The sequence below is a fragment of the Echinops telfairi genome, unplaced genomic scaffold (genome assembly GCF_000313985.2).
Source record: "Echinops telfairi isolate 266 unplaced genomic scaffold, ASM31398v2 ScPeMD7_6;HRSCAF=24_0, whole genome shotgun sequence".
Lineage (NCBI taxonomy): Eukaryota > Metazoa > Chordata > Mammalia > Afrosoricida > Tenrecidae > Echinops > Echinops telfairi.
This window is the reverse complement of record NW_022103902.1, coordinates 9,603,042-9,619,385: the sequence shown is the minus strand read 5'-3', so window position 1 is coordinate 9,619,385 and position 16,344 is coordinate 9,603,042. Positions and strand designations below refer to the sequence as shown.

At 41.5% G+C, this 16,344-nt stretch overlaps 1 protein-coding gene across 1 annotated transcript in view; it reads left to right on the top strand.

Moving 5' to 3' along the window:
* Positions 1–16,344, top strand: part of MORC1 (MORC family CW-type zinc finger 1) — a 193,941-nt gene that overhangs the window by 145,681 nt on the left and 31,916 nt on the right. The window contains exons 20-24 of the mRNA XM_045286149.1: positions 2,273–2,377; positions 4,881–5,003; positions 6,481–6,540; positions 13,755–13,824; positions 15,645–15,711. Coding sequence (XP_045142084.1) covers positions 2,273–2,377; positions 4,881–5,003; positions 6,481–6,540; positions 13,755–13,824; positions 15,645–15,711 — 425 coding nt within the window. The remainder of the gene's footprint in view (positions 1–2,272; positions 2,378–4,880; positions 5,004–6,480; positions 6,541–13,754; positions 13,825–15,644; positions 15,712–16,344) is intronic.

Here is a 16,344-nt window from a genome sequence, read left to right as displayed (position 1 = left end):
GTCTATTCAGCACACCAGCCTATGCAACCACAAGGTGTCGAAGGGATCAGGTGTAAGGTATCATCAGAACAGAAAATCTTACCATAGTGAATGATGGGGGGAGTGCAGAGTGGAGATCCAAAGCCCATTAGTAGGCCACTGGAGATCCCCTTGCAGAGGGGTCTCGGGGAGGAGATGAGCCAGTCAGGGTGCGATGTAACAATGATGAGAAATACAACTTTCGTCTGGTTCCTAAATATTTCCTCCCCGCTCCCACTACCATGACTCGAATTCGATCTTGCAAGTCTGGCTAGACCAGAGGAGGTACACTGGTACAGATAGGAACTGAAAATACAGGGAATCCAGGACGGATGAGCCCTATAGGACCAGTGGTGTGAGTGGCAAAACAGGGAGGGTAAAGGGAGAATGGGTAGGAAAGAGGGAACCGATTACATGGAACTGTGTGTGACCTCCTCCCTGGGGGACAGACAACCGAAAAGTGGGTGAAGGGAGACGTCGGACAAGGCAAGATATGACAAAATACCCATTTATAAACTATCAAGGGCTCATGAGGGAGGGGGGAGCGCGGAGGGAGGGGAAAAATGAGGACCTAATGTCAGGGGTTTAAGTGGAGAGAAAATGTTTTGAGAAACGATGTGCAAATGTGCTTTACACAATTGATGTGTGTATGGATTGGGATAACAGTTGTATGAGCCCCTAATAAAATGTTAAAAAAAAATAGAGCAAAAAAAAAAAGGTCTATTCTTTCACTTAGTGTGTTAGAGATAATAGGGATGATCTCAGTAAGAAGGTTTTATTGTCATTGTTAGAATGACAAGAATTGAAATCCGTCTACAAGGGTTTGATTAGAAAGGAGAGAAAATAGAGACAGGCTCTATATTCATTCTTGATAAGCTACAATGACTTCACATGAGAAAAGACACTGTACTTAAGACAATTGAGACGCAAGGAGGATAGATCACAAGATTTTCTCATAAGCACTTAAACATTTAATTTAATCAGATTTTCCACCATAGTTGAAGTAGTTTTTGGTTGCCTGAGGATTATTGCAGTAAAATTCCAACATTCTCACCAGTAATCACAACATCGTATTAACACCACGAAAAGAAGAGGTGCAGAAAATGCAATTAGTTTTAATATTAGGTTAAGCAGGATAAAATTAGGAAGGCAGATATGCTCAAAATCAGTCTTATAAACTTGATAGTATTGGCTCAGGAATTAGCGAACGTTTTAGGTTACATGCACTCGTGTTCACGTCTACTAATGCCGATAATTAATTAACTGTTGTTCTAGATAATTGTCATGATCACACCCTGCCTTTCTAAATGGTTCTACTTTTTAATTCTGAAACAACTTTTTAGACCCATATCCTGAAAATGCCACACCTATTAAAATAGATTTATTATTTCCCACATGTGCAAACTGTTAATTCATTTGAATTTTTTGATGGTTGCCTTTATAAATGCATTTCAGTCAACAAACATATTAAGCAATTACTGGGGGCTGGGGGCTAGGATTCAAAGAGGAATAAGACACAGTTCCTGCATGAAGAAGCTGATCATCCCAATTAAGTGATCCCATTCCCTACCACTTAAATTTTATATTCTCATTGTTTCACATATGAAAACTACTTTTCAATGTCAACAATGACTGTAGCCACATTAAATAATCCTAGATATACTTAATATCCGTTGGTTACTAGCTCCATCCTAAGAAGCTGCCATATATATTTTGAAAGTAATGTAGATTTTTCCCTTCAAACCACATCTATGTATGTTTTGATAATGATGTGCATAGACATTTATTGTTTTTGTTGTTAAGTGGTATTGGGTCAGTTATGACTCAGAACAGCCCCGTGTTCAACAGAATGAAAGAGTGCTTCTGGGTGCTGCGCTGCTCACAGTGATTGCTAGGCTTGAGTGCATTGTTCCAGCCCCTGGGCGGGGCCTGGTGGGGAGGGGCCTCCTCGTTTTTGCTCACTCCTTTGGGAAATACTGCAGGCCCTTTACTCTTCACTGTTGAGCCCCCTTGTTTCTAGAATTCACTTCATTTTTAAGGTGCCTTGTGATCTTTCATATGCATTGTTATTAACTTTCATGTGTGCTTGTCCAAACGGTACACTTCTTAAGAGCAAAGGTCAGAAACTGACTTTTCTGTGTATACCTCACAGAGGTTTGCTGTTCTTGAAAATTAACAAATGAAGGAAAGAAGTTGTTACATTGTAAACCTCCAGTTATTACTGATATTTGTATTTTTGCTGCTGTTGCTGTAGGCATCTTCTTGGGAAATGAAAAGAAAACATAGTCAAAATCTTATGCAGGAATGTACAGCATTGATAGAAGTTGAAACCAACAATGAGAATCCAGATCGAATCCTGGTGAGATAAGCTTTATTATCTAAATGACACCTTGAGATTTATTCACGTGCATGAAGATTAGATAGATACGGCACTGGAATTAGTGCCAAAAGTAACTGAACAACCCAGCTCTTTGGTAAAGAAATATGACTCAGAAAATGAAAGTATTTGCCCAAGGCTGTACCACCTAGTAGGGATGGCCCTAGAGCTGTGCCTCGTTCCCTATCAATCGGGGTTTTCCATATTCGTTCTCAGGGTGGTAGAGTGCTAACCTAAGTGGTTATTTTCATTGTACAAAGAAGACTCAGAAACCTCTTTCTGATTCTTTGGAAATGGGGTTAAGATATGGGGATGTCGGGTACCGGGGCTACCAAGATGAAGAAGACAACTTTTAACTCAAGACTAATGGATGATCATCTAAGAACGATTCATCTGAATTTATAATTTAAAATTCCGTTCTCTATCACCATAGAGATAGTTTATCGTCCATTGTTAAACATCCGTACATGAGATGTTACTGTCTGAAAATTATCTAAGCCGCACATACTTTTATTGTATTCTCAGAGTGGTCTCAAGAAAAAAAAAACCTGTCCTTCTCCTGTGCCCATTCCTTTCAGTTATTATTTAATTTAATTCATAAATTATAACTATATTTTAAGAAAGCATTTGAAGACAATCTGAAAATATCTAGCAGTCATTCTTTTTTTTTTTAAACATTTTATTAGGGGCTCATACAACTGTTATCGCAATCCATACACACATCAATTATGTAAAGCACATTTGTACATCATTCTCAAAACATTTTCTCTCCTAGCAGTCATTCTTAAATGGAGGTGGGAAGCCTTAATATTAACAGTAAGGAGTCCTGATGTTGTCATGATTAAGCGCTGAATTAAAGCTTCAATTCTGAAACACTTGATTTGTGAAAGACTATGGTTTATGGTTTTCTATTGTCGTGTGCCATCAACTTGATTCCGACTCATAGTGAACCTGTGTACAACAGAATGAAATACTGCCTGGTCCTGCTCCATCCTCACAATCATGTTATATTTGAGAGCATTGTTGCAGCCGCTGTGAAAATCCATATTGTCAAGGGTCGTCTTCTTTTTCCCGGTACCCTAATTCTGTTTTGAATCATGACATAGGTCCTGTCTGACCAATAATCCAACAATATGGCTAATACTTAGATAAGTCTTGGGCAAGTTTATGAAAGGGCAGCTTTGTCTTTAGGAAGAGAGTGTTTGAAAATAGAGTACAATCCCTGGAGCAGCTCCGAGAAGGGCAGCTTTGCCCTCAGGATTACACAGACAACCAGGGACTTGCTTGGGTGTACCCGTAAGGATTCATCAGCAGTGGCTGCATAGTATCTAAAAGTTGGGACCTTGGTGACTATAATGCAGAGTCACATGGTCATGAGCTGCACCCCAACCTCTACATAATCCCAGAACCAAGTCTGTTGAGCTTTTCAAATGTGCATTGGTACCTGCACCCTAGTCAAGGTTCTTTTCTGGTTTCGTTAGTCCCACCTGCAGCAGCGATGGCTTGACCTGTCACCACCAGTCGTGATTTTGGGATGATTGCCTCTGCATCCTGTCCTATAGAACTGTGAATCAGAGACTCCATGCTGATTGCATGCTGCTGATTTCCCCTTATTTTTGATTTCATCTTGCCTTTGTCTTGTATAAGGCTTAATAAGTGTGCCTACAGAATATGGCTAAATTTGGGGTCTCCCTGCCTCCCTTCAGAACGGTATTCAGTTGCTACCCAAAAGTTTGGCCATTCAAACCCAGCCAGCAGCTCCACAGGAGAAAGACTTGTTAAGCTGCTTCCATCAGAATTTCAGCCCCAAACCCCTCGGGTACTTCTAGTCTGGAAAATGGGGTCTCCTGAGCTAGAATGGATTTGACAGCATTGAACAAAAATAGCACTACCACCCAGGACATGAAGAAAGGGAATCCTGTTTTCAAAAGGAAAAGGGCCAACATTTAATTAAACCCCAGAAAGAAAGGCAAAATTGCACCTAGCGTAGTAAATAACCACACTGTTTACCACTTCAAAGAAACATGTGATAAAGGTACACCTGTGAATGTTACCAGTCGCGAGTTGCTTGGCAAAATCTTCAAAGTCTGCATGTTTTTCCTGTAGCCAGGGCTATCACCTCTGTGAGCTTTGTGTAGGCCGTTTGGCTGTTGTTTTTTCATACATCAGGTATGATATTTCGGTGATGATTGCTGCTTTCATGTACGATTTCTCACATTCTTATGTTGTCTGTGTGCATGCTTGTTCTGATGGTTTTATCTCCTGGTAAGAGAGAGACACAGCCTGCTTGCTTTCACACGCATGGTGTCTTATCACGTTGGATAAAAATGCGTTGCTCAGAGATGCACATAATTTTTGGTTAGATTTGAGTAACCCAGGCAATACTTTAATAATGTGATAATTCAGTAATTACTTCTGACAGTGGGTCATTTCTTAAACTCATAATTTTTCTTTAAAGATTTTTTTCTTAACCTCTTATTCCCAGTTATTTTCTAACTTGTGTGTGTGTGACCAGTCTGATCCTGTACCTGTCACAGTTAAAGAAGGAAAGCACTCAGGTAAACAGTGGTGCAGGAATTTGGCACTTAAGGACAGTCGATTCGTTACCGTACAGGTCACCTCCACCATTCAGCAAGGTAGTATTTATTATTTTGGTGGATTTGCTAGAGCCCAGGGCCTTATTTTCGGGTGTAATGAACTCAGAAGTATATGCCAGCACACTAAGGGAAGTTTAACCCACAGAAATGCTTTCTCATTGTTCAATCTCATGAGACAGTTGTATAATAAAGTCGTAAGGGCAGTTTAGTCATTTAAAAGATACATTGCCTCAGCCTCACTGGAAAACATGTATTGACTTAAACGAGGTATTCTCCCTTCCTGTGCCAGTTTGCATGGCATACCCAATTACATCTGACAACGGCTGGGAGAGCTAGCTGCCTGAATATTTACATTGTGTCCAGCCAGACGGCTACCTCCACCTCCCCACAGCACAGGACGGAGGTGATTTATCAACACAACTGTAGCACTATATAGGCACTGGCTGGGGCACCCTGCTCTGCGTCTGTCTGTGCCCCAGTCTAGAGAGATGGGGCTATCCTCGTGTCTGGTGCTGTAAAACTGTATGGTGCTGACATGCTAGTATATTTACACGGGTGTGTCTGTTGGGTTTAGCCTTTTCTATTTCTACATGGCCAGCCTCGGAAACCTTACAGAGGAATTCTATAAGTCAGAATCATATACCAGTGCACATCGTTATGAACTATGTGCTAAAGTGGCAGATACACTTTAACCCAGGCAAGAGTTTGCTTATTGAGTACCATACCACCTCAGGCCTGGGGATGCACTTGTTGTTATCAATTTATCAGTGCCCTCAAAACTCATGCTGTCTGATCAGTTGTCCCTGCACTATGTTGACTAGAAGTAGTGAAAAGTGCAATGAAGCATCCTAGCCAAAGAGTAAGGGCCCTATTTCTGTTAGGTCATCCGAGAAGATACAAGAAGCAGCTGTACAGGTTAGATATCCTGTAAGATCTGTTCCTCAAGGCAACTGAGACAATTAGAGAGCCAGGCCCCTGGAGGTCAGTGATTAACCAAATGATCTATCTGAAGCAAGCTGCGAAATTCAAGAACACCAGGCCAATAACCTTACTAGTGTCAGCACTAAGTTTGGAAAGTTCCGTGGGAATCATTTGCTGAGACTCAAGCCAGAGCGAACAAAATACTGAGAGCTCTATGTTTTTCTTCTTCCTCGTGGAGCGCAGACACCAAACCGAACTTGTGCAAAACTTCTAACACTACTTGGTAGCCACATTTTCTTCTTTGTATGCATTTGTACTTTCCCACAATTTTAATAAGATCATCTTATTGGGGGCTCTTACAGCTCTTATAACAATCCATGCATCAATTGTATCAAGCATATGTTCTAAACATGTACTTTCCATTTGAGCCCTTGGTGTCAGCTCCTCTGTTTACCCACCCTCCCCCACCTCCCACCCTCATGATCCCCTTGATAAATTATAAATTATGATTATTTTCATATCTCACATTGACCGCTTCCCCATTTTATTGTAATCTTTTTTTTCCAGTTAATGCAGATACAGATTGCTAAGGCAGCAGAGAATATCTGTATTGTGGTTGTCAATGTGGTTAGATTAGACCTGCCTGGTTAATAACCAGGAGCCCTACTACCTTTCTGAGTGGGTTGACTTTGGTCCTTTTGTCCTCTGGGTCATTAGTTGCTTTTGTTGTTGTTGTCGTTTGGGCTTGAAAGCAGTCTCAAAACGGATTGACAGATGGTCATTTTATTTTTCCAATCTGTAGGCAATTTAAAACACTTGATGGCCAGATCGCCACACACAGATGCATTTTTAAGAGTCTGGAAATGGATCCTCTGGTGTTTATGATAAAAAATGAAGCCTCTGGTACCTGACACAGGATGTGGCCAAGAAGATGGACAGGAATGTCTTTCTTTCTTTTTTTCTTTTGTGATTTTTCTGCTTTACCATTTTTCAATAGCTGTCTACTAAAAGTCCTACCTATGCTACTCCATAAATACTCAGAAAGTGATTCTTTCAGATTTTGTGGGACTGCCAAAGGAACTAAGCCATTGTTAAAAAATGATGTATGTGGTGATTCAAATTATGTACTGAATCCGACAAAGAGAGGGGTGAAGCTCACATTTAAGTAAAGCATTAGGAGCTGAGGTTTGGTTGTTGTTTCGATGAAAGTACTTAAAAAAACAAAAACAACTCTTGGTCTCCTTTAACTTTTCCAAATCCTTCCAGGCCTTTATGTCGCTGCAACCCAGGCTCAGCATGCAGCAGCCGGCTCTTTCCAAGGGAGCGCCACTTCAGACTTTCCTTACAGAGACCCGTTTCTCGCTCCCTTGTACTCACATCTAACCCTTTGATTCGCAGACAAAAGCTGAGCACACTAGCCAGGAAGGAGCCCTGGGGGTGTGGTGGGATGTGACTACAAGCCATATGTTACTTTGGCCTCTTGCGCTGCACTTTGAGATGCTCTGTCCAGGACTCGTACGTTATCATGTGTTCCTATTTGCTTCACTGTTCTGCCCCGAAGAGCAAGTTCCAGTCTCTTCGGACCTCCACGTTGATCTTTTCTTTCTTTTCTTCCTGATGGCCGTTTGTTTTCTTCGTGTCCGATGTTCTTGATGCCATTTCGCAGCTCATTAAGTCTTCTGTCATTTGTGCTCAATGATCCAAATCTACTTTTGAGATGTTTTCGAAATTTTGGTAGGATATACTCAAGGTTGTATTTTGGCTCTGGTGGACTTGTTTTCATTTTCTTCATCCTCAATATGAAGTTACAAAAGGGTCATTGATGATCTGTCACACAGTCGGTCCTTGCCCTTGTTTTTGGCGGTTGATATTGAGCTTTTCCATCGCCTCCCCCCAGAGATATAGTCACTTTGATCCCTGTGTATTCCATCTGACAAAATCTACTAGTATAGTGGGTGCTTTTGTTGTTGCAAAAAGGCATTTGTACTGAATACTTGGTTGGTCTTTTAACATTTTATCATGGGATCTTCACCTTCATTTCTGTCACCATGACTATCTTTTCCAACTATTGTTCTTCACTGTTTCCAATTTTTGCCAATTCAAATTGCCAATAATTATCAATGTATCTTGATTGCATATTTGATCAATTTCAGACTGAGAAAGTTAGTAGAATTCTTCTAATTTCTTCATCACTAGCTTTAGTGGTTGGTGGGAAAATTAGAATAATAATTGTATTAACAGAACATTCATATATATTATATTTACTTAGTTAGATAGCTATTATCCTATCATAGACAGTACTGTACTTCAAGATAGCTCTTGAAATGCTCTTTTTGATGATGAATATGATGTCATTCCGTGTCATTCCCAACAGAGTAAATCACATGATTTTCTGATGCAAAATGGCCAATATCAGTCTATTTCAGCTCACTCATTCCTTGGATATCAACCTTTATGTCTTCTCTTTCATTTTGACACCTTCCAATTTTCCTAGATTCAAACAATGCTCATTCCACTTGCTGATTATTAATTGCTCTTTACAGATGTTCTTCTTTTGAGTTGTGCCCCATCCGCAAATGAAGATCTCCAATGCTTCACTACGTCTGCATCACTCTGTCCAACTCTATTTTGAAAAGTCAGCCCTTCTTCAGTTATATGTTGGCCTGAAGGGTTCATCTTCTGGCATTATATGTGATAATGTTCCACCGCTCTGCTCAGGTTTTTCAGTATAATAAAAGAAAGTCAAACTTTCAAGCAAGTGGTGCCTCACTGGTGCTTTAGCCTCTCAATCAAACCCACTGCCAATGAATCTATTTCGACTCATAGTGATCCTATTCTAGGGTTTCTGAAATGGTAAAGCTTTACCAGTGCTGGCAACCTCATCTTTCTCCTGTGGAGTGGCTGCTGGTTTTGAACTATGGACCTTGAGGTTAGCAGATCAGTGCCTAACCCACAGGACCACTAGGACTCCTTAGTACTATAGAGGCACCCTATAAATTATCCCAAATGGTTCATTGGGATAAGGTGGTTGTACTTGTGGTACATCTAAAAATCAGAATGCTGTATTTCGTCTGTATGGCATGTCATGTCAGACTCCTGCTCAGACCTTGTCAGTTGTTTCTTCTCACACTTAATATAGACCTCAGTATCCTGGGTGTGACTCCCAGACCCTAGATGACCTGCGCCTGTCTCCCGTGAGATTTTACCCCAAGCCCTTCCTCGCACTGGGTTCTAGCCACTCAGACCTTCCTGGCTCTCCAACACCCAGATTGTGTCTGATTCACATCTTTTAAAACTGTCTTTCTTTTCCAACTGCCTAGTAGAAAGTAACTCACCAAAACACACGTTTTTGCAATTTTTGTTTGTTTACTTGCTTTTATCCCTTCTGAGAGTATAAACCAAATAATCCAAACCCACTGCCACCAAGTGGATTCCAAACCATAGTGACCTTTTGGGCAGAATAGAGCAGCCTCGTGGGGCTCCCAGGGCGATACGTTTTGATGGCAGCAGACAGCCTCGTCTCTGCCCCACAGAGCTGCGCATAGGTTCAAACTGCTGACATTCAGGTTAGCCGTCCAACGCATCACAGAGTCTCAGGTCCTGTCCCAGACGTTGGAGTAGTTAAGGGGGAAAAGCAGGCAGTGGGTTTTGCCCTTGATGGTACTTCCATTCCAGTAAAGGAATCAGACAATAAACAAGAGAAATAAGTAAAATATTTTGAATGATTAAACCACCACAAGTTAAGCAGTAAGGAGAAGGATGAAGCAGGGGACCAGGGATGGGGGCAACGTTGGCTGGGTCCAGTGAGGGGTGAATTGCAATTCTACATAGAGTAGCTGAAAAGACTCCTCGGAAGTGATGTGTACGGGAAGACTAGAAAACTCCTGGGGGAACATCCCCTGTAAGCAGCAGTAAGCAAAAGCTTTGGAGTGAGGAGTCCGTTCTGCGGGAAAGCGAGTGGAGAGGAGAAAGGCAGGTTATGGGGAGAGAACAGGAGAAACAGTGAGGTCACTTTCTGTAGTAATGTTCATCCCCTCTCGCTTGTGTTATTTCTTTGACAGAGTTTACCTTATACATTTACCGTATACATTCATATTTTAATTTATTCAGCCTCTCTAACCCTTTCACACACACACACAAAATGTGCTTTATAAAGACAAGGACTTTGTACTGTTCGCCCATAATAGGGACACAATCATCTTACTGATGACCTTAGGAGTTGAAAGAGAGGGTCCTAGTCTGTCAGTTAAATCTGCCAGAATGGAAATGGAAGGGCCCCTGAATTTTTGCAGGAAGACATTTACTCACCTGGCAGCCACTGTAGCTACCAGATACTGGTATGTGTTTGATAATAGGATGGGCTTGGGGTGGGGGTGGACTGGCAAAGGAATAGAAGGAAATACATCAGATAAAGTTGTATTATCCAGTTCCTCTGTTGACTTAACGATTGGATTAGCGAGGTGTTGCTCAGCTGCCGATGGGATAATCGCATTTCCTCTTACTTAGTTATGATTTATTTATCCTCTTAAAGAGATACTTTGCAAAATTAACCGTGTGGTATTATACTGATCCATGGCATCCCTTGGAGAACTGACAAATCCCATCCTGCTCATCGTTAACATAATTTTAATTAAGGTGTCTTAAGGTTCATGTTAAGACTTAACTATAATCTCATTTACTGTGGGGGAGGTGCTATCTGTTTCCTGACTTCGGTGAAACTGTAGGAAAAAGATATCCCCAGTGTGCAGAGTGTGAAACACAGTTTACCCTAAGTGACTGAAGAATAGTTCCGTAATGGAATAAATGAATGTATTTAGAGGAACTTTGTAAACAGCATCAAAAGTGTGCAAATAGCATCCCTGAAAGGACAACGACATCTCTTCTCGTCTCGGCATGAAACATTTCAGACCCTCGCAGCTACGGCTAGACTATCTTGTTCTAGAAAGAAGCCCCTGAATTCCACGATGCACACAATGTTACTGAAAAGGAAACATCTGAGAGCTGCACGTTGTTTACTTAAATTATTTCTAGGCTTCCAATTCAAAAGGAAGAAAGAAAAAGCGTCTCACCTGCAGTGAGATGGTAAAGCTATGCATAAGCGATAGTTTTGCATGTGGAAGGAAGCATATTGGATCCTAGTGGAAAGTACTCACACAAACCACAAAAGCGCCCTACTAAGACTGCTGTCATTTCTGCCCATCTTGGCACTTGCATCTTCTCTGATTTTCGTCGTAAAGTCCGTTACCCAAGAAAATAACACATCCTGAGAAGGATCATCATGGTTTAAGCAAAGGGGTCATAACGAACTATATTAAATCACGCCTCTTTGGGAGTCCCCGAGTGTGTGGCTGGTCAGAGTGCATGGAGGTTTGGATTCATCCAAGGGGCTTCACTAGCAAGGCCTGACGATCTACTTCTTACACGTAGCCATTGAAAACAATTCCAATTCACATTCATTTTTAAGTTACTTTCAATATTTTGGCAAAATGAAAATTTGCATTTTGACAGCTACCTGGAGCATTCACTTATTTACAGTATACATACAAAAATATCTTACCCTCCGGAAGGGAACACAGAAGATATGGGTGCTATAGCAAAATGTGGCAAAGAAATTAGATGGTGCCTGGTTCTCAGCTAACATAGCACATAGAGCTTAACATCTTGTCTCCAAGCAAGCAGCCCTCTTAGGGAGATGTCACCCAAGTCTGCATGGAAGAGTCACACCATCAGCACTCACTGAAGGATTGTGCATCGTATAATCCACAGTCGAAGGAGGGATTAGTATCAGAGCCTGAATTGTGAGAATGCGGTTTGCAGAAGGCGATGGATGACAAGTGGGAGCCCAGGATACATTTGTGGGATCTTCATAGGAAATAAACCTCCGGTGGTCACTCTCTGCCCATAATTGAGTGCTGGGAGGAAAAGGAGTACTAAACAGAGTACATTGCAGAGATGAGTATAGAAGAGCAAAGGGATATAAACCCGACTGAACAGTTAAAAGTTTGTCATTTGATCTCCACTCTGATGCACCCTGGACATGATCTGGTTTTCGGCATTTTCTGTATTTTTGTTTTGTTTTATTTTTGTATGGTCATATTAGGGTGTATCTTAGAGGTGTTATGTCATTGGAGGTCACCCTCATGAATTTGTGTTATATGCTTTTCGGTACATGAAACCCAGGATTGATGAACCTACAGGGACAGCAAGTAGAATAAGTGTTTCAGGTGTGGGGGTGGGGGTGGGAGGAGGTCAGGTGGTGCAGTGCGGTGGGGTGGATAAAAGAGAAGCAATGTCAAGGAGTCCAGGAAGAAAAAGGATGCTTGGAAATTGATTGTGGTAGTAATTGTACAATTCTGTTTTATGTGATTGAACTATGGAGTGATAGGATATATGTATTAACTCCCAATTATTAATAAATTAAAACTGCCTCAAAGTAGGCAAAAGTAACGTAACCTGTCGTCATCCAGCCGATATGACTTACTGAACGTATAGGTCAATTGGCCAGCACTGTTCCTTAAGGCTTCGAAGTCTGTGAATCTTTACAGGACAGAGAGCCTCATCTTTCTCCAGCAGAGCAGCTCGTGGGTGTGAACTTAACTCGCAGCATCACCAGGGCTCTCTAACCATTAACTTAGAATGGGTTTATTTTTTATTTTCAATTCACAAGACTTTCATTTCTCTTGATTTGGGTCAAACAGAGAATAGTAGTGAGGGGAAGCTGCAATTGTTTCGTTGCTCGGCTGCATGCTGGTCCATTCAGCCTGGCACCTGATAGAGCACTGTTTCCAGAATGCCAGGTGAGAACATGCCTTCATCTCCTGGAGAGGAGAAAAAGAGTTGTCATCCTCTCCACAGCACGTTGGAGGGAATGAAAGGTGAAGGATGGATCCCTAGTGGACAAGCGTCAGAAAACCCAGAGCAAGGGGAAGTGTGACGTGTGGAAATATCTCAGATGCGTCACAGGGTCTTTGGCTCCAGTCTTCTTCAAATTTCACTGCTTGTTTCCCCACCTTCTCTGATTAACAGGAGACATGAAGGCTACATTCTGGGTCTGTTTTACTGAGGTGCACTCTCTCTCTCTCTCTCACACACACACACACACACACACACACAATCTTAGATTTGAAGAAGTCCATGCCCCAAATATCCCTTCCTGTTGTGTGAACCTAATCAACTGGCCATCAAAGGACTCCCCAATCAATGACAGCCATAATTTCTGAATGGGACACTCAGCTCCCTACTGCTTCAGCTGAATGTACACAAATCTCCCCACCCGCTGCATGCCAGCGACCACTGACGCGACATTGAAGAAAATACAGCTCGGCGGTGCCTGTTCATCTGCTTCGCTAGGATTCTTTCAGAAATCCAGGTGCCCTGGGCTCTCACAGCCCCATCCTCACAGTGCAGCTCCTCGCCCCCAGATTCTTACCCGCCATGCTTCAGGCCTGAGATTCCGGCCTCAACGTCCCAGAGGTTGAACGGCGTTGGACTTGAGCTCTGCCCCAGCCCCCTCGGAACAGCTGAGACTTGAAGGTGTCTCCTGGTGAACCAAATATTCGATTCAATTATTGGTGAGACTGCTGCATCTGTGTGTGATAAAATGTTTAATCATATTGGTACAATGGTAAAGATCTTGAAAACTGCCGAAGTAAATATGGCAAGTAAAGTGACTATCATTCTGGCAATGCGTGCTATACACAGCTTTCTATGGTCTTCCTTCTGCCCCTTCCTTACATGTGTGAAAAGGCTCCTACTGGCAACATTATGATCTTGCTCATGACCCAGGCACTGAGGTAGGCCCTATGTTTTGTGCAGCTTTAAGTAAAGATCTTGTTTTTCAGGCTTTGGGTAAACGAGACACTGACATTTCATTCAAACAAGAAGAAAAGGAAGTTCCTCTTGTGACCAAAGGTAAAAAGCAAAACTCGGTGCACTTGTATTTGCTGTATGTTTGAGCACACATGCATGCTCAGGTAGGCTTAGGTGACGGCCTGAGCCATCAATCTGAAGTTTGTCAATAATAAGGATTTTTAAAAATTAAATGTATTGTTACAGAATTGGGAAAAGAGTTGGTTGGGTTGAAAACCTCAAGTATTTTGAAGGGACAGAAAAATCATTCTGCCAGAAAAGAGTGGCATGAACTCTACCACCAAGGCTGAGATTCCTAGGAGCAGAGTTATGCCTCCCTTCGGCTGCATTCTACATCGGGTTTGCTGAGGGCTGATATCAGGGCTATGATTTTCAGGATCTCTTTGGATAATTAGGATGATATCACCCTACTTTCAATTGTTCAGTCCCTTTCCAGCAGTTCATGTTTTCTCTGAGATAACTAAGTGCCTTTCAACAAATGTATCTCCACGGGATCCAAGTTATCTCAGGTGAGAGACTTAACTTACTTTAAATATCGTACTCATTTAAAATATTCAAATAAAATATTAAGTTGGTGCTTTCTAGCAGCAGGTCTCTCTAGCAAGGCTCCCTCTCACTCCTGTCGGCACCATCAACCCCAAGCCTTTTCTTACCGGTCTGTGTGCCTCTGCAGGCTTGCTCGTAGTGGTAGTCTTCCTGCCCGCTTCGCTGTTTAGGTAACGTAATCAGCTATTCACTCGTCACTTTCTATTTAGGCCCTTGAGAAAGACCTCTAAGAAATAACGCTTTTTCTTTTTCATCTTAATAAAGAGAGTTTGCAATTCTGCAATCGGGTTTGCCTCTTCTAAGGAGGACGTCTTCGTTTTAAAGTTGATCATTTATAAACGTTCCAAACTTACACTGTGCCTTCGAGTTTGGTCCTCTTGGGCTTTTAAGTTATAATGGAAAACCAATTCATACAATTCTGACCCTGAAATTCATCATTTAATTTTAAGCATTCATCCTGGATTTGCTAGGAACAAATTGGGAAATATTGTCAGATGGCTGTAATTACGGATTAGTTGACAAATGCGCTAGCACATTCATTTTGTGTGCATGTCAACGAGTAAAACAAAGGACGCCTGCTTGGAGGCTCGCAGGGATTCTCTCCTTCCATTTTTTTTTGTCTTTGTATTTTCCGAAAGGAAACCTGATGGTGTTGTGGTTACGCGTTAGACTGCTAACTGCAAGGCCAGCAGTTTGAAAACAGCAGCTACTTCATGGGGGAAAGACAGGGGTCTCTACTGATCTAAAGAGTTACAGTCTGAGACACTCACAGGGGCAGCACTGCCCTGTTTTATAGGGTGGCATTCATTTGAGGACAGCAAGTTTTGTTCTTTTTTTGGTAAAGGTGTCAGGTAAAGGTGTCATTACCTAAAATCGTCCTCATTGTTATACTGTTCCATATAGCCTTCAAGAGACTGAAACTTGTTGGTAAAAGTTATTTTGGTGGAACTGGCCATCACAAAGAGAGATAGGTGGAAGAAAGACACATAGGCTCATTGCTTATATTGTACCAACAAGACATTCAGTCAATGGTGCGCAAAGGGATTCCTGCTTCTGTGTGAGTTTAAACAAATCACTAACCTCGCTGGACCTAAAATTCTGAGGTTCACTGAGAGAGAAGACAGACTAGTACATGTTCCATAAAGATGTTTATAAACTTCCTTAAGAACCTATTGGTGTAACTTTACAAATGGGTGTTTGAATGCAGACCCAAATTATATATACGCAGTCAGTGAATTGCTAGCACTGTTTTTGGTTCAGGTTAATTCTGGTCACCAAAACCCTATTGTCTTCATTTTGTTTATGCTCTTTTGAAGAAAATCCGGAGCTGTGCAGTGTTGTTCCAAAAATACAGAGAAACTCTTCATTGCCTAACTCGAAAAGGTCAGTGTACTGCAATTACAGAAATTCCAAGTGAGCGCAATTATACTGTTGAAAAATCATCATCGATGTTTAAATACAAGAAAAAAAGAAAGTAATCGTAGCAAACAAATGCAATTAAGAATGGGACCAAGTTCTACTAAGGACACAGGCAAGATCAGAAGGCACTCTCTCCCCACCCCCCTCAAGGCTATATTTTCCAGTTACTCTTTATTTCCACTTTTTCCTTTTCAATTAGCAGTCATTATCAATATATCCTATTATATAGTTGGGTATATTGACCCCGAAGAAGTTGGTAGAATTCTTGTTCGTCACTAGCTTTCGTGGTTGGTATGTCATGTTAAATAATAGTATGTAAATTGAAATAATAATGGCATCAACGGCTCTTCCTTGCAGGCAAGTGGATGCTACCCTATCAATGGCGGCATTGTACTTCTGGAAATATATTGATGTTTTCTTTTTGACTGAATGTAGTGCTGTTTCTCTTGAGTTTGCTGTTTCTAGTGCATTGGACCACAGAATTGTCCAAATAAAAATGGCCAATATGAATGCGTGAAACCCAGATGGTATAGATAAAAGAAGAGCTTGTTTTTACTGCCTTTGCTATCAAAACAATCACTCTAACACTCAATTCTG